Source organism: Antechinus flavipes, chromosome 5 (genome assembly GCF_016432865.1).
Source record: "Antechinus flavipes isolate AdamAnt ecotype Samford, QLD, Australia chromosome 5, AdamAnt_v2, whole genome shotgun sequence".
NCBI classification, from domain to species: Eukaryota; Metazoa; Chordata; class Mammalia; order Dasyuromorphia; family Dasyuridae; genus Antechinus; species Antechinus flavipes.
This window is the reverse complement of record NC_067402.1, coordinates 100328841-100354796: the sequence shown is the minus strand read 5'-3', so window position 1 is coordinate 100354796 and position 25956 is coordinate 100328841. Positions and strand designations below refer to the sequence as shown.

The following is a 25956-nucleotide window of genomic DNA, read 5'->3' as shown; positions in this document are numbered from 1 at the left end:
TTTCTTCAAACCTTACTTTCACCATTTCTTACAAAATCATAGTATTCCAAGACTTTCATATGTTATAGTTTGTTCAATCTCCTTGATCAGTGGATATCTCTACTTTGTTCCCCTTTCTCTGCACTTTTATTACTACAAAAATCCTTCTGGAAATATTATTTTTAAAAAATGTAATCATAGATTTACAACTGCCAATGACCTTAGAAGTAATCTAATTTAACTTCCTCATTTCAAATATGAAGAACCTGAGGCAAAGAAAGATGAAGTGATTACAGAGATAATAAGTAAAAGAGATGGATTTGCAATGAAGGTTCTTTGATTCCAAATCTCTATTCTACTATATGGCATTTGCTTTTACCTTTTTGAAATGTGGCATTAATATTGAATATTGATAAAGCTCTAGCCTTTGGATACTACACTCATTTCTCATGATTCACAAAAACGTAGCATTTAAATTAAGTGTACACATGACTAGAATGTATTTGTCCTGTGATAGGGCATTTGAACACATTTAAAGTGATTAGGACAGAGATAAGTGGTCTAAGAAAAGGCCATGACAGAAAATATATGTTCCCAAGAATGATGAAGTCTTCTTTATCCTCTATGGAAATATTCATCTTTAAAGATGGCTGCCATAGAGATCTTTATACAGAGTAGTTAATTGATGTCTGGAGAAAGGGATCAAGCCCCAGAGAAGGAGGGAACTATATAGTCTCCAGACATGGAAAAACCAGATCTAATGTAAAGCAATATAAATCTCTGGACAAAGTTTCCAAAAAAGAGAAAAATTGACCTGAATTCCAAAAACACTCTTAAAGAGAAATGAGAATATGTAATGACCTTGCTAGAGAAAGGATAATAACAAAAACCAGCCATGATATGGACTAGCAATATGGACACTTTGATATAAAAATACTACAAATTAGTTGGCTTATGCTTCTTCAATGGGAAGAGGATTGACATTCGAAGGACCTGTGTATTATTTCCCATCAGATAAAGTCTCAATCACAGTATGGGATTATAAATATGGTACACTACATTTATCTTCACTGGAGAGTTGAAGCTTAAAGAAGAAAAAGAGAGTTAGCTTGAATGGTCATGAATTTCTGTGAGTCTTTCATTTGTTTTATATTCACTGTGGGGCAAAATAAAGTTTTGTATCTTCCATATATTTATTATTAACTTGAGAGTTGCATTGTATGTCTTTCTGAAAAGGAACTGAAGACATATGTATCTGCAGAAATTCAGATATGTTACATTCTGAAGTTGCTGGAGAAGACCCTGATGGACAGTGAGAAGATCAAATAAACCAATATTCTGAAGTTTCAATGTATGCCCTGGGTAATGTAATGAAACAAAGGATATTTTTTTAAAATGCTTCTAATACTGAATCCTGCAATGACAAATGTTTAAAGGGATGTGGGAAAACTGGGACACTAATACATTGTTGGTGAAACTGTGAATGGATCCAATCATTCTGGAGAGCAATTTGGAACTATGCCCAAATTGTGCATACCCTTTGATCCAGCAGTGTTTCTACTGGGCTTATATGCCTAAAAGATCTTAAAGGAGGGGGAGGGAAAGGGACCCACGTATGCAAAATTTTTTGTGACAGCCCCTTTTGTAGTGACAAGAAACTGGAAACTGAACAGATGCCTATCAATTGGAGAATGGCTGGATAAGTTATGGTATATGATTGTTGTGGAATATTATTGTTCTGTAAGAAACAATGAACAGAATGATTTCAGAGAATCCTAGAGACTTGCATGAACTGATGCTAAGTGAAATGAGCAGAAGCAGGAGATCATTATATACAGCAACATCAATATTATAGGATGATCAATTCTGAGACGTGGCTATCTTCAACAATGAGATGATTCAAACCAGTTCCAATTGTTTAGTGATGAAGAGACTAATGTGTCTCAGAGAGGGAACTATGGGAACTGAGTGTGGTTATTCTTTTTGGTTTTGTTTGCTCACATTTTATTTTGCTTTTCATCTTTTTTATGGTTTGATTTATTTTTTTTGAGCAGCAAGATAATTGTATAAACATATCTACATATATTGGATTTAACATATATTTCTACCATGTTTAACATATATTGGATGACTTGTCATCTAGAGAAGGGGGTGGGAAAGGGGGGAATTAGAACACAAGGTTTTGCAAGAGCTAATGTTAAAAAATTGTCCGAGCATATGTTTTTTTTTAAATTTTTATTTAATAATTACTTTATATTGACTCTCGTTTCTGTTCCGATTTTTTTTCCCTCCCTCCCTCCACCCCCTCCCCTAGATGGCAAGCAGTCCTTTATATGTTGGATATGTCATGCATATGTTTTGAAAAATAAAAAGGTTAATAAAAGGAAGACTGAATCCTATTTATATAAACCCAGAGAGAAGAAAACCAGAATATGGATTATGTGTGCTTTCACTCAGATCTTTGAAAAAAATGAAATAGGACCAAGGACAGAGACCCAATATGTTGCATTAAAGATGTTCTCCCCACTTGATCTTTATCTAGTTCTGAAACATCCGTCATGTAGCCAAATTCTCTGGTCTGTCCATTTCCATTTTATTCTTCCATGGTAAGTGCTTGAAAGACATTGCCAAATATTGTTTTTAAATCCAGGAATCCTTTGGAATGTCTTCATAATTATTCAAGTAACTGTCAATCTCCACAAACAACTACAACAACAGCAACAGCAACAAAAACCACCAAATGATATTAGTATAGAGCATATTTTGAGAGAAAACTATGCTGACTAATTGGGATTACCACTGTTTAAAATCATTATTTTAACAATGTCTTCTAGAACTTTTTTTAGAAATTGAATTACTCATTGGCCTATAGTTTGATCAATCTACTTTCTTCCCCTTTTTGGAAAATTAAAAAAAAAGTTTGCCTTTCTCCTACTTTTCATTTGCTACAATTTTCCAAATATTGCTGAGAGTAATTCAGCAACATACTCACATGTTCTTCCAATATCAATGTAGGCAATTCATATAGTTCTAGTGATCTGAATTCAGTGATGTTTTTCCATCTTCCCATTTGTGATAAAATTCAATTTCTTGAAAACCATTTCTTCTGCCTTTCCCAAATTGAATTACTATTATGAAAACATGCTCAAACTTATTCAAGTTTGCTATTGTGTCACCTACCCCCAGACATACAAAGCTTGAAGCCTCAAGTGAAGATTCGTAAGTAGGGCCAGTAGTATTTTCTAAACTCCATTCAAGTTTGGTTATTTCCTTAAGATTTGGCATTTGTCTGAGGAAAATAATATCCTTTAGGAATAAAGAGATTTAGAGAGCCTTTAGGAGCCCTGAGTAAAGTAATCTATTACTACCCCAAATTCCCACTTTCTTCTTGGTTTGTTCAGATATGGTCAGATCATATTCCCCCAAGCCAATTTAATATTAAAATATTAGGCTTGTATAATATAGAGACTCAAAACTTTGCTTTGCTTTCTTCTTTCTCTTCTTTCTCTTCCTCTTTTCTTCAAATATTCTTACCACCAAAGATGTGTCCTGCAAGAATGTAGACTACCATATAAATCTTCAGTTCCCTTTGTATACAAACTCCCATTCTCTCCATTTCAGTAAATTCTCACAGGCATCAATTATTTAGAATGCCTATGGAAATTTTTTTATCATTTAAAATTTAATATTTGTGTATGAAAAAGCTAAAAATAAGAGAACTGATAGAAGATGGTAAGAAAGGGAAAGGTGGCAGGTGTGTGGGGGGAGTGGATATGAGATGACCTTCTGCTTTACAAATACGTTCTACTCATGGAATATAAAAAGCTGAGGGCCTCCATAGAAAAGATCAACCAAATCCTGCCAACATGAACCCTCTGTTGATCCTGGCTTTTGTGGGAGCAGCTGGTGAGCCCCTCTAATCACCTTATGTCATTCCTTGCTGCCTCTTCTAGCCTGTAGAACATTCTGGCCATTCTCTCAATTCATCCTTTTGTCTTCAGTTACCTACCCCATATCTATCTACTTTCTCTCTTCACCTGCTAACAATCTCTTCTAGATCCCCTTTCCAATCCCCCTTTACTTCATCTACCTTTCTCTGTCCCCAATATGCACAACTATAGGATCTTTCATAACCAAACTTCTCCATGCAATGATAGACTTGGAAATGTGTGGAAATGAAATTTCTAGCAGAACAAACTAGGAAGAAAGGAAACAAGAGGAAGTAGAAAAACTATCTATGATTCAAAAACTATTAGGTCAAAGATAAGAGAGAATCAGTGAACGAGGAAGCTAATCTGGAGAGGAAGAGACACGAGAAGGGAAGGGATAGAATCACATTCATAGTAATCAATTGTGAGCTTCTTAAGGGAAGAAAATATTTCATTTTTATGTTTGCTTCCTCCAGTTCTAACAAGAGTATATACTTAATTAATGATTCTTGATTGATTTTACTGCCTATAAAAATAAGAATATTCTTCTCTGTTTTTAACCTAAGGACATAGAATGTAGATATGAGAAAGTATGAGAAAGTACAGCTGAATGCAGGATGCAGCTTGGGGAGAATCTAGAAGACAGAAAGATGGAGCAGAAGAAGAAATAGAGAAACAGAAATAGAAAAAGATGGAGACAAATGGAGAGAAAGAAGCAGAGAGAGAAACAGAAACAGAGAGACAGAGAAACACAGAGAGAAATGTAGACAGGGAAACAGAGGTATTGATTATGTTAACCCATGTCATAATAGCAGTGATCTTCACAAATTGGGAGGGATTTTGTAGAAGACAAATTCGAGAAAGCATTCCTAGGGCTTAGGCTTCACATACTACTAAATTCCCTTCTCCAAATTTCTCCCCCCCACCAAGTTGCTTTCTCCACTGATGATGATGACAAGATCGTCGGGGGCTACACCTGTGAGAACAGCCTCCCCTACCAGGTGTCCCTGAATTCTGGCTACCATTTCTGTGGTGGTTCCCTCATCAATGAACAGTGGGTGGTGTCAGCTGCTCATTGCTACAAATCGTAAGTGACAGAACTGGTGCTGGCCCCAGGGTGGGTTCTACAGCCAGTTGGTTATGGTAGCTTTTGGAGACTTCATGGAGAAAAATGCATGCAATTTGGGGTGAAAGGCAGAAATTCCAAGAAGTTAGACTCATGATCCAAACTTCAGACTGTGATAAAAAGAAGTGGATATAAGAATAAAATGGGAATAGAGTGATTCATAAATTAAACGTGGTGATACATGACTGAAAATGAATGAGACAGAGTAAGCAAAAACCCAGAGTTAGAAATAAAGCACAGCTTTCAAATGCTTAGGAATAATGTTTTGTTCCTCTACAACACCCTATCATGAAAGCAAAAAGCCAGCAGGTTTTTTGCAATATCCACATCCTGCATGTCCACCTAGAGCAGGATTGTAGTCAGTGCTAGACACACACACACACACACGCCCACATAACTCCACATCACTGAATGGGTGCTGATTCAGTCAAACTAAGACATGTTGGCAATATTAGCTCAAAAAAGACATAGATCTCCCATTTCATACAAGGCTCTGGAGGGGAAAATGAGGCAAGTAATCTTGGACAGCTCTCCCTCACTTAAATCCAATTCACTTGCATATCATGGCATCACCTCCTTGATGTCATGGTCCTCTTTGAGAATGAAAAATAAACAAGAAACTCTACATTTAAAATGATCTAAGATGTACAGAATTCTAGGTACAAAGTCTATCCAGTTCTTAGAAGAGAGTACCTTTAGTGGTCACATCCAACACTGAAAAAAAAATTGTCCTTATCAGCCGAATGCAGGTGAGACTAGGAGAGCATAACATTGAGGTCCTTGAGGGAAATGAACAGTTCATCGATGCCGAAAAGATCATCCGCCATCCAAACTACAACAGCCGTAACCTGAATAATGACATCATGCTGATCAAGCTGAAAACCCCAGCTGTCCTCAACTCTCGTGTGGCTACCATTTCTCTGCCCAAAACCTGTGCACCTGCAGGCACTGAGTGTCTCATCTCTGGTTGGGGCAACATGGCAAGCTTTGGTGGTGAGTAGCTTTGCCCTGTCCCTTACTTTTGCATTAGATCAACACATCTCCACTGACTTTAAATCAGCTTCTCCCTTCTTATTTTTATTGATAGTATGCCTATATCTTTCCTCTCCCTTCCTGATCTCCAGTATCCCAGGGGGAAATATTTCTTGGTTGATGACAACAACCAACATAGAAATACTCCAAAGCCACTTTCCCAAAATTTTCATTTCTTTTGACTATCCCACTAACACTAGCCTACCTCCTGGATACATCCCCACTACTTTGCACTTACTATTAAATGTCAAAGTGTTGGAAAGAAGAAACTTTGCTAAGGAATTTAGGAAAAGAGCAAAATCAGTCAACATGATATCCAGAAACATTTAATAGTTAAGTTATAAGATACAGGTGACATTCTTTAATTATTTCTTTTATTATGGCATTCTAGTTTCACCTGTTTCACTTCCCTTCTCTGTGTTTAGATTTATACCCTATGGCACAGTGGCTAAAGCACTAGGCTTGGAATCAGGAAAATGCATCTTCCTGAGTTCAAATCTGGCCTCAGACACTTGCTAGCTGTGTGATTCTGAGCAAGTCACTTAATCCAATTTGCCTCAGTTTTCTTCTCTGCAAAATGAATTGGAGATGGAAAAAAGCAAACCACTCTAAAATCTTTGCCAAGAAAACCCCAAGTGGAGTCACAAAGACTCAAAGATGACTGAAACGCCAAACTTTAGACATAATTCAACTGTTTCTAAGCTAACCTCTAGTCTGAACTCAGGCTTGAAACATTTATGACATTTTGAAGAGCAAAAGATAAGCTGGATGATGGGGTGGAAAGCATACTGAAGAAAATCTGGATTTGAAGCTCAACTCTTAAATTTATTAGCTTTACAATCTTGTACAAAGCCCTGACTCTCTCTTGACTAAGTTTGGTCCTCCTGCATAAAAGAAATGCAGAACTTAGGGCTAAAAGACAATGGCTCAGATATTAGTCCTGTAAATCCTTTCCTCTGTGACTTTAAACATATTGTCTTTTTTTGAGACTTAGTTTACTTATTTGTAAAAGAGAAGTAGTTAGACTATACAGTCCCAAATATCCCTTCTAGATTTAAATGATTAAAGATTATATGAGCAGCTAGCTTTTTTCCTTTTCAGTCTCAAAGCATTTCTTTTTCCAGCTTTGAAACTGAGGGGCCCTGATTCACATATCCCAAGTTGATTTAGTCCTTTGTTCAATGCTAGACTCTGAATAACAGACATATGCTAAATATACTTAGTTTTCATACTGTTTTCTACCAACTCTCCACAATTCTCCATACTTCCTGGTACCTGCTACCCCCGGCTCCCCAAAACAGTATAAACAATACAAAGGGTATTATTGTTCAATCGTTTCAATCATGACTAACTCTTCCTGATACTATTTAGGGTTTTCTTAGCAAAGATATTGAAGTGGTTTGTCATTTTCTTCCCCAATTCATTTTACAAGTGAGGAAATTGAGGTAAACAGGATTAAGTGACTTTCCTAGAGCCATGTAGCTATAATCAGGGTCTGAGGCTAGATTTAAACTAAGGAGGTTCTGATGGACTGGCACTCTATCCACTGTATCACTTAGCTGCCCTAGTATAAAGGGTACTGTCTTCGAAACCCATTTTATAATTTTCCAGAAGTCCATTTTCTATTTCTAGAGGTATGTGTTTAATTTGTCAAAGTTGCAAATATTTCAAATACACAATAATAGTAACATACTTTTTCCTGTGAAAGTTAAAGATATTAACCATCTTATCACAGCTTATAAATTAACTATATACTTATCAAACATTTTCATGTATCTATTATGTAGACGGTACTATGCTATGTGCTTTGGAAAACAGATAGCCGTGAATAAACTGGTTTCTTCTCTGAAGAAGGTTATATCTGAAGAGGATAAAAAGAGAGCCTGGATCAGTGATTTTATTGCAATAGGGAATTTTACAGGAAAATGACTCCTCTACCACTGCAGAGTAGTTCCTTCTCTGCAACTTGTATTAGAGAGTACAAAGCTAAGAAATTAAATCATCTGCCCCATGTCATATAGCCTGTATGTGTCAGAAACAAGGTTGAAATGTAGATCTTCATAATACCAAGGCTAGTGCCTTATACATCATATCTTTTTGCAGTATAGTAAAAGGGATGAACAATTGCACAAATAATCTTCATACAGAGAAGTTTGAAATGTGTCATAATAAATAGCTGGAAATTATGAGAGTTCAGATGAAGGAGAGATACAACTATTTTCTCTTTTCCATATTAAAGTTCTCCAAGTCCCTTTCTACCAACTCAGTTCTTAAAAGACTGAACACTCTATTAGATAGATTGTGCTTTCTTCTTTAATATGATAGTTACTCTTACCCTTCTCCAATCCCATTTTTTTCACAGCTGACTACCCAGATGTTCTGCAGTGTTTGAATGCTCCCCTTCTCTCTGATGCTCAATGCACATCCTCCTATCCTGGTCAGATCACAGAAAACATGGTCTGTGCTGGCTTCCTAGAGGGTGGCAAGGATTCCTGCCAGGTAAGATTTTAACTTTCTGTAAGGAGAAGAAATCAGCACTTTCATTAAGCCCAATAATGATGAGGATTTGGAGAAATCTCAAGGTCTCTGAAAAAAAAGAAAGGAATATGTCCTTACCTTCTAGATCATCTCAAGATGAGTTGAGCATAAGCTAAATGGAAATGGTCATGAAGATCTGGGGGAACAGGGATGATCAATGGAAGGCAATGTTCTTGAAAGACTAAAGGACCATAGAGGCTGGGATTGGGCTGGATGACCTTTGGGACCCCCAAGCTTCAGACTATGGTGTGAGCAGCAATCTCTTCCTTTTCCTCTCATTTATACATGTTCTCCACCCCTAGGGTGATTCAGGTGGACCCGTGGTGTGTAATGGAGAACTCCAGGGTATTGTCTCCTGGGGCTATGGCTGTGCTCAGAAGAATAAGCCTGGTGTCTACACCAGAGTCTGCAACTATGTGGATTGGATTGAGGCAACCATTGCTCAGAACAGCTAAAGACTCCTGACCCCTGTTTCTGTCCTTTCCTTTGGACTATTGTTTTGGGATATGATGCCAACAAAATGATTCTGTCAATAAAATGATGCTCTATTTATTGCTCTTGCCTATTCTTGAGTTTCTGTTCATTTTTCATTTAAAAAATGGGAATGCTTTTGGACTGATGTGTACCAATACAGCATACTCCTCCCCTCCAGAAGTCAATTCAGGTAACTGCTTATATTATGACAAGACAGTGGCTCTCTTTTGAAGCCCATGGTTCCCATGGTTAAAAAACAAAAAATCCCATACATAATATACCCATTTTTTCCTCTGCCAGTTGTTCAGGAAGTCATTTAACATTAATCCTTCTTTATCCTCAGCTACTGAGGAATTAGTGTTATTAGAATCCTTTCAGGTATAAACTAACTGGAATTCATCCCTAAAAAGCATGTGGAAATAAGGTTGTGGAAGGGCTAGTTACCTCTACAGTTTGCTCTTGAAACTTTTTCCCATAGTGTTTTCCTTGAGACTCTCTTCTTCTTTCCCTATGTCATCTTTCTTTGCAATCATCTACCAGTTTACTTATTTAATAGTCACTTTAGTGGCTACTACTAACTAGGCTGGGGAATAAAAATCTTAACTACAATGTGGTCCTTGACCTTTAGATAATAGTATAGTATGGTGATAAAAGACAAATGCAGTAACTAAAATATAAGGTACATAATAGTTATAAATAATTTATATACCATGAACATAGTATAAAACTTATATACTTATATATATTACAAATAATATATATGATACATGATACATATGATATATAAATATTTTGTAAATACACTAAAGTGTTTCAGAATGAACTACTCTCATTTCTGAGGCTAGGTGGCATTGCACAAGATATTGACCTCTCTTAGTCTTTTTACTTTTCTCATTAATTTTTTTTAATAGTATTTTATTTTTCCTAGTTGCATGTCAAAAATTTTTTGGCATTCTTTTTAATAAGATTTTTGAGTTCCAAAATTTTCATCTCCTTCCTTCTCTGTCTCCTCTCTCCTCTTCTGAAAATGGTAGACTGTTTGACATAGTTTACACATATACTACAACGTAAAACATGTTTCCATATTTATTGCAGTTGTAAAAGAGGAAATAGATCAAAGGGGGGAGAAACATGAGAAACAATAAAGTAAGTGAAAAAAATATGCTTTAATCTGCATTAAGTCCATTAATTCTTTATCTGGAATAATATTTTCCTTCATGAGTCCTTTATACATGTCTTAGATCATGTGTTGTTAAGAAGGGCTGTGTCTTTCATAATTAACCATCACACAGTGTTGCTGTTGTACAGTGTTTTCCTGGTTCTGCTCAATTTACTTTACATCAGTTAATAAAGTCTTTCAGGTTTAATTTTTTTTAATCTGTCTATTCATTATTTCTTATTGCATAATAGTATTCCACCATATTCATATATGACAGATTTTTCAGTCATTCCCCCATCAATTGGGAATTTCCCCATTTTCCCTCAATTTCCAATATTTTGCCACCACAAAAAGGGCTCTACCCATATTTTTGCATGTAAGTCCCTTCCCCTTTTAATGATCTCTTTTATATAAATTAGTAGTGATATTGTTGAATCAAAGGCTTTATACAGTTTGTTTGGCCTTTGGGTGTAGTTTCATATTGCTCTCTAGAGTGGTTGGATCAGTTCACAACTATACCAATAGTTCATTAGTGTTGCAATTTTTCCACATCCTTTCCAAAATTTATTATTTTTCTTTTCTGTCATATTAGCAAATCTGAAAGGTGTGAGGTGGATTCTGAGACTTGTCACCTAAATCCACCATAAGCAAATTGGAAGAGCAAGGAATAATCTACTTGTTAGAGCTATAGGTTGGGGAAGGATTTATGACCAAAAAAGAGATAGAGAGTATTATGAAATACTAACTAGAAAATTTATATTATGTTAAGTTAAAAAGCTATTGTACAAATAAAACCAATGCAATGATTAGAAAGAAAATCAAAACCTCAGATACAACCTTTATAGCAAGTGTCTCTGATAAAGATCTAGTTTTTCAAATATACATGGAATAGAGTCAAATTTATAAGAATAGAAGCCATTTTACAATTGATAAATGGTCTAAGGATATGAACAGACAGTTTCCAGATGAAGAAATCTATAGGCATAGGAAGAAGTGTTCTAAATCACTTTTGATTATAGCCATGCAAATCAAAACAAGTCTGAGATACCACCTCACACCTTTCAGATTTGTAGGAGGTTTTGGTCTTGTCCTTTGCCTTGCCTCATCATCTACTTATAGTTTGCTGAGTTGTGGCTTGCTTTTTGTTTTCTGGGAAGCTTTTTCTCTTGGGATGTGTTCTTTTACCTGAGTGAGATGGAATCCTCCAAGTTTCTTGGGCTAAAAGGTTTCACCCCATCTATTTACTGGTTCTGCTGTTTCAGGATTTGTTTGGGGAACTGTTTTATAGTTATTTGTTGCCAAATTTGGGACAGTAACACCTAATTCACAGGGTTGTTGGAAAGGCAATGTGCAAAGTGTTTTTATAAACTTTAAGCACTATGTAAGTTTTAGGTATTATTATATTGCTACTATTAGTGGAGATCTGTGAAGGCTTCACATGAGAGGTGATTTAAGCTCTAAAGAGTAGAAGGAATTCAAGAGGGAAAAGAGAGAGAAAGAACAGATGTTTCAGAAATCTTCAGTCTCTCCTCCCCCTCTCCAGCTGTTGTGACTCCCAGGATATGGGACTCCAAAAGGACAATTCCCATCTGTGAGAATAGGAATAGTAGCTGGGGTATTTTTAATCAGGTGGTGATGAGTTGGTAGAGTCAGAGACTTGAAATCCTAGGGAAAGAGGTTCCTTCTAGAAAGGCAATAAAGAAAAAGAGGGTTTGAGGGATTCCAGGGTATAAAAACCTGAGTTCCATTAAAATATAATAAAGAAAACAGAGAAATACCACATACTATATGATGGGGATTTAAAAAAAAACAAAACATTTTAACCTAATCAGAAAGGCTCTGAGTTCAAATGCTGGCTCTAATATTTATAAGTGTGTGAATCATTAGAGTTCATCTAAACTGTCTAAACTTCACTTTCCTAAGCAGTAGAATGAGAGTAATATAATTATAAGGAAGTATTTTTAAAAGTTCAAAATACTACGCAAATAGGAATTGCCATTAAGACTGGTTGGACTTAACAAGAGATTTGGGGACATGGCCATCCGAAAAGTAAATTAAGCTTAAAATAAGAGATTATAGGCTTTTCAGAGAACTAAACAAAAGAAATCTTGAACTCTGAATGGATTGAAATTAGGACACAAGGCTACAAGAATATATTTAGTATGTATAAAATAAGTAAGACATATTTTCAAAGCCAGACAAAGCAAGAATCTATGGATTTATTTTCATCTATTTGCCAGCTTAGATTGTTTGTAGTTCTTTCCTCCCCATGAATTTTTGTCATGTTGAAGACTGCTGAGATGGCATGCTTTGGGGAAGAGGGAAGGGAGCAAGAGAGAGGGCATAAAGAAATGGCTACATGCCTGGAACTAGTGACATGGGAGGGACCCTCAAATCTTTTGCTAATGAGAATCAAGGTAGATTGCTCATTAGTAGCTTTTTCCCTATTTATCTAGTACTCTCTTCCTATCTACCCACAGTATCTTTTGATTTTCATCCCTCTCTATGTGATTCTCAACAAAGCATTCGTATTTTTGATGATATATCAAGCATAGTCAGAAACAATCCTGAATTAAATTTCATAACTTCACAGTATGGTTCCTATGAGGAATCCTGTCATCCACACACACAAGAAGAAATAAAACAGAAGAACACAGTTCTTTGAACCAGAATGACTTTTAGAAGGATGAAATGGTTCTCTACCTAAGACCCTACAGTTACATAGTTTGAGTAGTATGTTCTTTAAGCCTAAGGGAATGTATGTCATGTCACTGTATTAATTATGTAGCAAGGGAGTTTAGTTAATAGTACAATTGAATTACCCAGCAAATGACATTTTACTTGAACTATTTGCCCAGACTTTGTCAATTCTCTAGTTTTAACAATGAGGATTTCCCCACTGTCTACAGGGAGAATAGAAAATCTGGATGGCCAATTCCCTGGGGCCTTAAGGGCACAAAAAACATCTTTGATTTCTCTCTCCCTGACAAAATCCTGATTTAAACCAGGAGATGACATGGAATCTTGCTCAAAATATTAAAATATGAAATCTGCTATTAGTTATATAGTTAGATATAGTTAGCCATAAGTCTAGGCCCTGTAATGGATTACATTTTTTCATATCATTTTTTCAGTGCATTCATAGATTCAGAGATTTAACATAGTTTATTCATCGAATAAAGTAAAAGGGAAGCTAGACCAAATACTCCAGTGTGACTGAAGTTGATTTTAATCATCTTCCCTTGCCCTTTGCACATTTCCTTCCTAGATATTTTGGGTGAGATTGGAGAAAAATCCATACTACACATGCCCACTATTTGTATAAAAGAATGGATGGAATGATGTGAACTACATATTTTAAAATTATGAACCAAAAAGGAGAAAGTCATTTTTCTATTCTTCTCTGTACAACGGAATTCATAATACCCAGCATTCGCTGTTTCAAGATTAGAATATCTCTCAGCTGTGCTGATTTCCCCATTTCCATCTTTTACCTCATTCCTGGTACTGCCTTTAAACCAGGTACTGCCTGGTGATAATGGTAGCTGCCAAAAGTTTTCTCTATCTCTGGTAGCAATTTCCATGCCTCTTTGTATTATCCATATTCACCCTATCCAACCCTAGATGTCCAAATGCAAAAGACATAAAAAGTACAAAATCATTATTTTTATTCTATTGACTAAGTTCCTCCCCATGATATAAAACTACTTCTTCTGTCTTCTCTCCATCCTAGATACAATTGTGGTAGACTCCTTGCTAGTGAAATGTCTAATAAATGCCATTTCCTCTATTTTGTTATTTTGGGGTTTTTTGTAAAAGATGTCTGTGTCCTTAGTATCTTCACAGATTTTTAAAAGGTAAATCAAAATCACTAGGCTACAGAAGGAAGGCTTTTAAATAATCATCTGTCTTTATATTTGTAGATAAAAATCTATATTTTAGATACTTTTAGACATTCAATCAATTGAATGTAATGCTTTGTGATCCTGTGGGGCTTTCTTGGCAAAGATCCTGGAGTGGTTTCCCATTTTCTTTTCCAGTGAATTAAGGCAAACAAAGGGAAAGTGACTTGCAGGAGATGGAATTTGAGCTCAGGTCTTCCTAATCCAGACCCACAACACTATCCAGTGAGCCAACTATCTACCTCCTTTGTATACATAATATATACTTTGTACACTTAGTATAAACTTTGTATACTTAAATTAAACTAAGTGATAACTATTCATTTGTGATGAATAGTACTTAGGATATAATTCATCTGTATATATTTCTAAAATAATTCAGCTTAGTTATAATTATGGGAATCTATGGGGATTTGAAGTCAAGAAGATTCATTTTTGTAGGTCAGATATTTAGTAGATCTATGATCCTGGGTAAGTTATTTAACCCTGTTTGCCTCATTTGTAAATTAATAGGAGAAGGAAATGTCAACTGCATTAGTATCTTTGCCAAATAACAACAACAACAAAATAAATGGGGTTCACAAAGAGTTGAATCCAATTGAAATTTACAACATAAGCAAATAAAGAATCATTTTCCTATTATTTTCTTAAAACTCCACTGTTTAGTTTCAAAGAACATTGTTTATCATTCACGCCTTAGACAGGACAGGTGCTATTTCAGCAGGTACTATGGTAAACTGAATTTTTGGCATTGCATATCATACTTTTCCTGATGGAGTACATGACGTCAACAGGTTCATGATGTTCTGAATTATTTCTATGGTTTGCTCTGGTATTATCTTAAGTAACATTTACTTCAAAAGCCACCTGCAGGTATTCCCATAGCTCATTACTGCCCATTTCCCATGTCCTCCCCTAATCTTCACTACAACTTTGATTTTCAATACTACAAGACTTGAGTTACAATCCTACATTTGCTTCATTTTTTTTTTAAGGAAGTTAAAATCTTATTAAGCATTAGTCTTCTGTTCTATAAAAAAAAGTTATAATAACATTTGTCCTACTTGTCATATAGGATTTTTAAAGGTTCAAATTAAATAGCATTTATAAAAAATGATTTGAAAAACTAAAACATTAAAGAAAAACATAATCATATTCTTGTCAATTTCACTAATATTTTATGAGGATAATCCCTAAAATCAGAGATAGAATCACACAATTATAAAATTTGAGATTTGGAAAGAATTCACTTTTATTTCTTATTCAGCATAAAGGTCATTCTCCTTTATGGAGAAAATATAAACAAAATACAGATTGAGTAGGCTTTTTTTCCTTTGATCACTGTGATTATCTCATCTGTCTCTTCTTTGGTCTTTGCATTTAATTCAACATAGGATTAATAAACACAAGAATACTTATGCATATGCATGCATGCACACGTACACACACACACACACACACACACACACACACACAACCTTTGCCTCAGTTCATTCTGGGCTTTGGTTCTCCTAGTTTATCTCTCTTACATACATATTCAAATCTTCTCTCTTTATTTTCAGCAACTTATCTTTTCCTTCTCCTATGATTTATGCTCTTTTAAAATGTCAATTGGATAATGAATTCATTTTATATCTGTTACTCTCTTTTGTCAGCTTCCCCTTTTCTTATTCATCAGAACTATGTTTTTGTGTTCATAATTTTATTTTTGAGAGCTTTATATTTCTTTCCATGTTGCCTTTGTCAGTAGTCAGAACCACGAGACACATGGCTGTCTATAACTCAGCATCACTATTACTTTTATATCTTAAACTCTTTTGTCTAGGTCATGTCACTTAAAGTTCAGTCCCTACCTACTGGCCTCTGTCAAAATATAATTCTGATGATTTATAAAAGGCAAGGCTGCTTACAGAGATTAAAAGCTATAAAAGGAATTCACTATGCTACTTATATTTTTAAAATGACATATGTAAAAGAAAAAAGCATGGAAAGATCAGTGAAGATAAAGAGAAAAGACTCACATATTCCTATATGTGTTGTCAGGAGAATTAAAGCCAACAGTAAACTGAAGCCAAGATAGGTGTAGACAGACGTGTGTATGTGTGTGTGTGTGTGTGTGTGTGTGTGTGTGTGTATGTGCATGTTCATGTACAAATGGAGTTTAATCTGTGTTGGATTAAAAAGGAAAATCAAAGATGGAATAGATGGGATGATCATAGTGATCAAAGGAAAGAAGACAGAACTACCCAGTTCCTATTTTGTTTATATTTTCTACACAAAGGAGAATAATCTTCAAACTAAAAAGTGAAAGAAATTCAAGTGAGAAGTTAGCAAATGAACATGAAATAGCTCAAATGAATTTAAGTAACAAGACCTGGATACCAATTAGGTATAGTTGAAAAAAATGCAAATGTGACTGCTAAATCACTGATAATGATTTTTAAAATGCATGCAAAAATAGTGAAGAATAGGGAAAGTATCCCAGATATGGGCAAAAGCTACCAAATATTTTTTTTAAAGGGTAGTAAATAGATTTCTCAATAACCTGAATTCCATTCTTGGCAAAATTCTAGAACACATAATTAAAAAATTTGTTTGCCTTAGTAACAAAAGCAATGATGACTATAAGTTGTGAAGAGTCTATTAAGATGTGCTAGACAAACCTCACTTTTTTTTTTTGAAATGGCTTATTAAATACATAGCATACTTAGAATTCATCAATACATTGGAAAACAACTCCCATGATTTGTTAATGGACAACATTATATATATATATGTATATGTATATATATGTATTGGCCTGGAGGTCAATATAGTTAGATATATTTAGAAAAAACTTTCTAAAAAGCTTTTCTAAAAAGAAAAAAAACATTCACAAAGTAGTAATTAATGAATTGATGTCAAGATTCTTGGGAGCAGGGCTGTTTATTTTTTCATATTTTTTAGTGCTTTATATATCATAAGAGCTTAATAAATATTCATTGAATGCAATGTGGGAAGGAAATTTTTAGTCAATGTTAGGCTCTCTCCTTCATGTATTGTTTATCATCTTCATTAATATTTTGAATAAAAATATCAAATTGTGGAGATTTAAAAATTGTGAGAGAACGCTAATGATTTAGAAGAATCAGGAGATCCAAAAATATCTCAAGATGAAAGAACAATGGTCAACAAAACAAATTTATAATGAACACAAAGTTGTATTCTTGAGTTAAGTAAGCCAACTTTGTAACTGCAAGTTGGATCACGCCTGTGTACGAAAATTTTTTTGTGTGTTTGAAAAAGACTTGGGGTCAGAGGGTAGATGGTAAATGAAATACTAGTGAATATTGTGACATGACAACTACAAAAAGTGAAAAACAACAGAAGAAAATAAAATGTTTATAATAGCATTACATTCTGCTTTGGTCAAAATAAATCTGGACTAGTGTATATTGTATATTTTATATTACATCTCATATTGCATATATTATTTGTATATTTAAATTATGGTTTCTATGCTATATGTCATATTACATATATAGATATAAATACATACATACATGTATATATATACTTAAAATTTGACTTTGAAATATACAAGAATTTGTATATTCTTTCAGTGAAGATGATGCCTTAGCAGTTGAAGAAAGTGAAAATGATCAGCCTAAAGAAGAGGATACTCACAAAGAATATTATAGCTATCTTGAAGTATTTCAACAATTATTGTAGAGAGATGGAATTAGACTTTTTTTCTTCTTAGACTCAAAGATAAGAATCAGGAACAATAGGTAGATGTTTCAAAGAGGAAAATTTAAGATTTATATATATGTATATATCACCTAGTTCTAAAAGGTCTTTGGTTATATTATCTAGAGACTATCATATCTCTCGTTACTCATCCCTTTAATTATGCTTCTTACAATACTTTTTGTCTCAGGTTTGTGTGTTTCCTCTCTTTCCCACCACGTTACAAAGGTACAATTACATGTACTTTAAAAATAAGATTAGAAATGAACTACACACACACACACACACACACACACACACACACACACACACACACATTCTTCCCAGCTCATGCAATCCCCTAATTTCTTGATGGATCTTACTCTTAATAAACAAGCCCCAAACTCAGAAGCTCAGTTCCATGTCACCTATGGATTGTACTCTCATTGAAAGCTAGCAAAATGCCCAAAGGAAAATCAAGTCATTTTGTGCTAATAGAAAAACCTCTTAGAAGCATCAACATTCAGTTTTCAATGTAAATACACAACCTAGGATGCTTCTAAAGTTCTGCTTCTTGAAGAATTAGGGACGCCTTGAATAGAATGCATACTGGAGCCCTCATCTCTACTCTTTAGTCCTCAATCTTTTCACTTGTACTCATTTAATAAAATGTTTAAATTTAAATGTGATGTGGTCTATTTAATCTCCCTTCTTGTATCTCTGTCTTCTGCAAATTACAAGCCTGAGCTTATAAGCTAAATTTTAGAGTACACTAGATCTTTTTCTCATGCATAATAGACTGTTTGCCTGCCTCAAGTCTACCAGTGACATCAGAAGGAGAATGGCACCATCCTCCTGCAAGACTGCCACCATACTATTCTCTCTTCATGTTTGAAAAAATCTCTATGTGCAAGAGAGACTTCCTATACCACCTAGCCTGAATCCCCAGATCCTAGCTCACCATTCTATCAGTCAGGAGAAGAAGGGGAAAACCATAGTCCCACACTTACTATTTATTTGACATTTACCACAAATTGTCCTGAGATCTCATTTATATTATTTCATTTTTTGTTGCCTTAATGTATTACTAGTAATACTTTTTTACAAATCTTGTGGGGCCTGAATTAATGACTTAAGTATGATAAAAAACTTAATAAAAATGTGTTGGTTAATTGGTATTAAAAAGGATCTAAAAATGAGACCTATAGGTTCTTACTGTGCTGCCTGTTGCATAAAGGAGACTTACATTATCTATATATTCATGGATTTCCCACTCGCTGCATTCATCTTTGGCTTCTTTCTTGGGCAATGCTAAATTCCTATTTAAAAAAGATTCAAGAAATGGCAAGATCTTTCCTTTCTTCATCTGTTCAACCTTTGAGATCTACAATTTTGCTTGACTGTGGTCTAAAGTTCCCATATTGCCTCTAGATTCTGGTCACAGACTTCACTTCCTCATAGAATCATAAAAGCTGAGAGAATCTCAGAGATCACTTAGATCATCCCTTATCTGAAGTATGAATCTCCTCTATAACTTTCCAAGAAGTAGTGATCCAACTTCTAGATCCAACCTTTCAGTATAACTCTAATAGGTCTTGTTTTTCTCATATTTTTTATTCCCTCATAAGTCCACAAAGGAAGGGTACACTCCCAGAGACATAAATGGGGAAAGGTTTCCCCCTGCTGCATACGTATGTGAATGAGGCCAGTTCCCAAGCTCTCTAAACACTTCGATCACAACCACTATTCTTGTAAAATCCTAGTATGAAGTCCATTACTTTGAGCTAATCATAAAATTTAGGAATTAAACAGGATATCAGACCTCATCTTATATATCCCTTCCCATAATCATAAATGCTGCCTCACCAGCTGGTAATTTGGGGATAAATTTCATCCTGAATTAAAAGAGGCAACACAAACAAATAGCATGCTTTACAAAACCAAAGTCTTATAGGACATTTGGGCTAAAAGTCTATTTTTTTCTTGAAGTGAAAAAAAATGACAAATTTATGACAACTTTTGTTTTATGAACAAATTGTTGGTTTAATTGTAAATAATGCGAATCAATAACAATTGCAATTCAGTAATTTAGAATCATAGGATAAGGGGCTCTAATTCTGGCTTTGTCATTTATTATCTGTATCCTTGGACTGGCCATTTAACTTCTTTGGGTCTCAAGAGTCTTCCTCTGTAAAATATGGAAAGTATTCTAAATGAATAAGAAAGTCCCTTCTAAATAAAAATCTCCAGTCTTATTAAAATCCATCCAATTGTGGATTATTCACTTAGTGAATAAATCAAAAGAAAAAAAGAAAAAGAAAAAAAGACAGCAATATATAATTCAATCAGATTATATGGAATTGACATTTGCAATTTTGATGAAAAAAATGAAATTGTATCTGTTACTGTATGAGTTAATTTAGCAATGTTAAGAGCTCTTTTTTTAAATTTAATTTTATTTAATAATAACTTTGCATTGACAGAATCCATGCCAGGATAATTTTTACACAACATTATCCCTTGCAATCACTTATGTTTCGTTTTTTTCCCCTCCCTCCCTCCTCCCCCCCCAAGATGGCAAGCAGTCCTATATATGTTAACTATGTTGCAGTATATCCTAGATACAATACATATTTGCAGAACCGAACAGTTCTCCCGCTGCACAGGGAGAATTGGATTCAGAAGGTAAAAATAACTCGGGAAGAAAATCAAAAATCAAATAGTTCACATTCATTTCCCAGTATTCCTTCTTTGGGTGTAGCTGTTTCTGTCCATCATTTATCCAATGAAACTCAGTTAAGTCTCTTTGTCAGAGAAATCCACTTCCATCAGAATACATCCTCATACAATATCGTTGTCGAAGTGTATAATGATCTCCTGGTTCTGCTCATCTCACTTAGCATCAGTCCATGTAGGTCTCTCCAAGCCTCTCTGTATTCATCCTGCTGGTCATTCCTTACAGAGCAATAACATTCCATAACATTCATATACCACAATTTACCCAGCCATTCTCCAATTGATGGGCATCCATTCATTTTCCAGTTTCTAGCCACTACAAACAGGGCTGCTTTTTAAAAAATTTCTTTGAAATAGTTTGTCATGTGCCTGCCATTTGCTTGAGTTGCCACTAGATAGCACTCCTCTTACATATGTGGCAGCTTAGTTTAGCATGCTGTTTTCTTCTGTTGAATATATCTTTAAAACATCTCTTTGATTATAAACCACCTTATTTTACTAATTTCTTTATTGACTAAATAAAATGTGATAACTTATGCAATGAATTAAATAGATAAGAGAATTCTAAACAACATGGTACAGTGAAAAAAATACTAGATTTGGAGGAGGAGGGGAACAAAGAGCAAGAAGAGAAGGAGGAAGAGGATGAAGGAGAGGAGGAGGAGGAAAAGAGGAGGTGGAGGAAGAAAAGGAAAAGGAGGAGAAGGAAAAGGAGGAAGAGGGGGAGAGGAGGAAGGAAGAGGGAGAGAAAAAGGAAGAAATGAGGAGGGGAGGAGGAGGAAGAAAAAGAGAAGGAAGAAGAGGGGGAAGAAGGGGAGGAAGAAAAGGAGAGAGGGGGGAGGAAGGGAAGAGGAGGGGAAAAGGATGGAGGAGAGGGAGAAGAGTGTGTTGGAGTAGATGAATTTTAAAGTCCTTTCCAACTCTAACTCATATGAATATTTTTCCTTTGATCAAATCAAGTACTAATAATAACCAATAATATCAAGGATAGTCTTGAAGTAAAGAAGTCACAAAAAATGAAATCTGAGGGATCATAAGTAGAAATGAAATTGGTCTATCCAACTTTTTTTGGTCCTTAGTGATAACGATATGATTTATGGTCTGAGTGTAGATATGATTCTTCAATTTTATTTTTGTGTTACATTTAGACTATCCTTACCTATAGAACTCCCCAAAGCTGTCCCACGTTCTAGGTATTTTGTGGGTCAAAATTCCCTCTAAAACATAGCTAATGATCTCCTACTCATGTTTCTATCTTTATTAGTGAGTTGTAGGACACATTATAGTCCAAAGCAAAGATACTTCATAAAACAGCATGCTAAAACAATTACATGAAAACATTTCCCACATAAAACTTGAAGTGATACTCTCACAAACATACATACATTCAGTAGGAAAAGGAGACAGATATGAATGGGAGTCACATGTAGTATGCATACATATCAGAGTTTTAGATAACTATAGTACAGATAGAGAGGGACAACCTATCATTTAGCCTGACAAAACAATCTATATCTTCTGGTGATGTATGTCATTTTGTTTCTTAGTGGTAGGTTTACTCTGCATAAGTAATTTCTGCTTTCCCCCATGGGGCATCACATATCTGCTCTCAATAATCTTCAGATATTTGCAAGATTACATGACCCTCATAACCCACTGAGGATGCTGTAATTAATAAGCCTCTCTCTTGGAAGGGAGACCTATATTTTTTTCCAGTAATTTCTTTCCACTTCCCTAAGTACCTTCTTCATTGCTTTCAATTGAGAGGCAGTCTTTAGATCTACTTGCTGTTCATTCTTCTCTCCACTGGGGGTTCTGTGGTTAGAAAGCCTCTTCTTTACAAGGAAGGGCTATTGTTCTATTCCATCAGTTTTGTCAGTCAACTTTTTTAGACTGGGAAGATCTTTCCTCTAAGCAAGGTTATCCATAATATTGAGGCTAAAAGTCATATTTGCTCTTTCAGACTCCAAATTTGCTGTTTTATCTATGGAGTCTGAGAGAAGATTCCAGGAAATATATCCATTTAGAAGCCCATGGTTTCTTCTGTTTACTCTTATTAACAGTTTATGCCTTTTATTTACAGATACATATATCATCTTTGGTACCTAAACTTATGACTTATTTGTGTTGAATCAATGGAACACCTAGAATTCAATTATCTTGAATAAATATAATAACATATACTTTTGCTTGCTTGACTTCTTTTATTTTGGAATATGGGAGCTATGGACAAACCAGATAATAAAGTTATGGCTCTATTATTTTTATTTATTTCACTAGATTCCACTAATTATATCTGGACACAAGAATATCATGATTCATCTAACTATTTCTCCCCAGGGCAGAATAAAATTTGTTTCTGATTTTATCTATCAATCTATTCACATGTTCCTATACCCCTTCTCAAAAGCTCATCTTCAACACCCATGGGCAAATATGAAATCCTCTGTTTAATATTCAAAACCCTTCATTACCTGATCTTCATCTCCATTTTCTATCCTTAAACCTTACATACACACACACACACACACACACACACACACACACACACAACTAGTTTGTAGTCTGCAAGAGAACTTGACTTCCTATCTGGAATGCTCTTTTCTCATTTCTACCTCCTGACTTTCCAGGTTTCATTCAACCCCAGTTAAAATCTCACCTTCTACAACCATTCCTCTTAATTCTAGTGCGTTCTCTCTGTTGATTATCTCCAAATATATTCTGTATATAGTTTTCTTTGTACATGGTTGTTTGCTTGTTTGGTTATGAATAGGAATAGCATTTTATCTTTCTTTGTATCCCCAGTGTTCAACACAGTGTATTATATACTAGCTGCTTAATATATATTTATTGACTGACTCCACCAGTTCTCCATACCCATGGCATATCCTCTGCCTACTTCCCCTTTGTGGTAATTCTCGCCTCTTATCCTGTGACAGTAACCTGGAAAGTAAGACTACTGGAATACAAAGAGAAATTGGAAAGTTAGCATCTAAGTACTGGGGGGTTTCAACTTCTAGCACTTCATTGGCCTCCCATTCAAACCGCCTTGAGACACAATCAGGACCACAGCTGACTAGATTCTTAGGCAATCAGGACCATGCTTGAACTGGGACTGAGGAAACTAAATGTCCTGTAAAATGGCTTAAAAGCAATTGTCCAAGGACTTCCCCATTATTCTTCTTTTGGACTCAAATATGAGGCATTGCTGTTTCCTGGAGAAAAAAGTCAAGGGATCAGAGAATATAGCCATAATTTGTAACTTAACTTCCTCATCTGGTAGAGATGAGGTGACTTGCCCAAAACAACTCATATTAAGTAACAGAGCTTACTTCTCTGACTCTGAATTCAATGGCTTTTCCACTGTGTACAGTCTCGGTGTTTGAGCATCTTTATCCCAAGTAAAATATACAATTTTTTTACATACTTGTGTGTGAGAGAAAAAAGATAGAGCTGCCTCCAAAGCTCAGGGACCCAGGGAGTCTGGAGGTGGAACAGGGACAGAGGAAGATATAAGGAGGAGCAAAACATTTACAGAAAAGCCAATGCCCTCTGTAGGGAGTCCAACTGGTTGCTCAACACTACTGAGAATATACCATGAATGACAGTAAGAGTGAGGAAGGAGCTCCTTGGCCCAGCCCACATACCCCCATATATTTACATTCACTTGCAATGCCACCCACCTCTCTCTACACATGAACCCAAAAGCAGCTGTTCCTGTGGTTTCTTTCTAGCTCAAAGGTGTGAGTCTGAGAAAGATACTGTTTATGTATGAGACTGTAACATTGTGGGGACAGGGGGCCACGGTGATTCAACCCTATGGTGTGCCTTTACAAAATCCTCCCTAGGGAGAATAAATAAGTATGCGACTCAGCTATCCTTATTTCTGACCTATAGCAGAAGTCTCCAACCTGAAAAGCACTTGGACACAAGAGGTAGAGCCAGACCCTTCTACCTGGGCATGAACAATTGGCAATGTTGAAGCCAAAAAAACTTAACACTGTCACAGAAGAATTTCCCAGGTCATAGGTGGAGTTCCTTAGATAAGGTCTTCCTCAGAAGAGAGAATGGGAGACTTAAGAAGATCTCACTCTATTATGTTACAAATGAAGAAGAGAAAATGACTATAGTTCATCCCAAATGAGATCTGGAGACTCTATCAACTGAATTATTTGCCTTATATAACCAATCATTGTTTAAACTCAAATAAGAAGAAATGAATGATATCTTTATTCTGGAAGGATATAATTCCATTTCCTATTATATCCTCCTCCTGATTGTGTCCTTTTCATTAGAGAAGGAATATTTATACATAGCACAATAGGAAAGGATAAAAAGACTTTCTTCTCTAGAGATGTTCTCAAGCATGGATTCTCATGAAACATGATAAAATTTTCAATATTATTATAGCCACTGATAAACCAAAGGAGGAAGAGAACTGGTGGTTTTGGGGGTCACCCTTGTGGAGTACAGCACAGAAAGAGATCTCTATCCTCACCATCTCTAGATAAGGAGATTCCATCCTTCTGCCCAAGGATAAACAACTCCAGAATCCTGGATTAACTTTCATCCTCACCCTATATCACTGTGACAAACAGATCTTCAATTTGGAAAAGGCACCAGACTCATTGTTTTGGGTAAGATAACCTTGTGATTTGTCTGCGGGGCATTCTGTGGTGGGGCTGATCCCAGATTCCCTTTTTGAAATTGTTGTGTCCTGATGTGTCAACTACGAACTTTACTTTGGACCAGGAACCAAACTGATTGTTATAGGTAAGATTTTGAGGGTCCTTGGGTGAGGCTGGAAGGAGATGGAAAGGGATCAGCAAGTGGACTTTGAAAGAGAGGAAAGACATATCTCTTATGATCTAATTCATTTAAGTCTTATGACAGTGTCCTATGAAATGTCAAATGAAAACTTAATATCCTTAGAAATCTTCTTGTTTAACCTAAGACTTGAATAGTTTTATTAGGGTGGGGAAAAGAAATGAGTAACCGTCTAAGGAATCAGAGGAACCTGAGGAAAGGAAAACTTCCTGGCAGTGAGAACTATCCTTAAGTGGAATAAGCTGTCTCAGGAGGTGATTGTGGTTCTCATTTTCTCTCCTCACAAATCTTCATGCAAAGGCTGAATGACCACTTGTTGTTTTTTCTGGCATGAGTTAGAGTGGAGAACATCTAAGATATCTTGCTACTCTGAACTCTCACAATTCTTTAAAGTATTTAAGACTCGGGGCAATTTGAGGGGAAGGTCTTGAAATTTCTTCATTCATACTCTTACTAATGGATTTTCTATAGGGGAACTTTATGTCTCTTTCCTAAGGGAATTTTACAAAAGACAGATATGAGTATCGTTTTCAATTCCTGACCTAA

At 35.4% G+C, this 25956-nt stretch overlaps 1 protein-coding gene and 1 gene segment (V, D, J or C); both read left to right on the top strand.

Annotated features, from left to right (window-relative positions):
* The window catches only part of LOC127538885 (T cell receptor beta constant 2-like), a 92274-nt gene that overhangs the window by 30670 nt on the left and 35648 nt on the right, over nt 1–25956 (top strand).
* Nucleotides 3846–9156, top strand: LOC127538879 (anionic trypsin-like). Its single transcript, XM_051962686.1, has 5 exons — nt 3846–3885; nt 4839–4995; nt 5774–6027; nt 8429–8565; nt 8907–9156. The coding sequence occupies exons 1-5, from the start codon at nt 3846–3848 to the stop codon at nt 9057–9059; spliced, it is 741 nt and encodes a 246-aa protein (XP_051818646.1). The 3' UTR covers nt 9060–9156.

What these genes read in the sequence shown, in the direction of transcription:
- LOC127538879 (XM_051962686.1), top strand. Translation starts at nt 3,846, where the DNA reads ATGAACCCTCTGTTGATCCTGGCTTTTGTGGGAGCAGCTG. An exon ending in GCTGCTCATTGCTACAAATC is followed by an intron (nt 4,996 to 5,773) that starts GTAAGTGACAGA and finishes TGTCCTTATCAG; the next exon opens with CCGAATGCAGGTGAGACTAG. An exon ending in CAACATGGCAAGCTTTGGTG is followed by an intron (nt 6,028 to 8,428) that starts GTGAGTAGCTTT and finishes TTTTTTTCACAG; the next exon opens with CTGACTACCCAGATGTTCTG.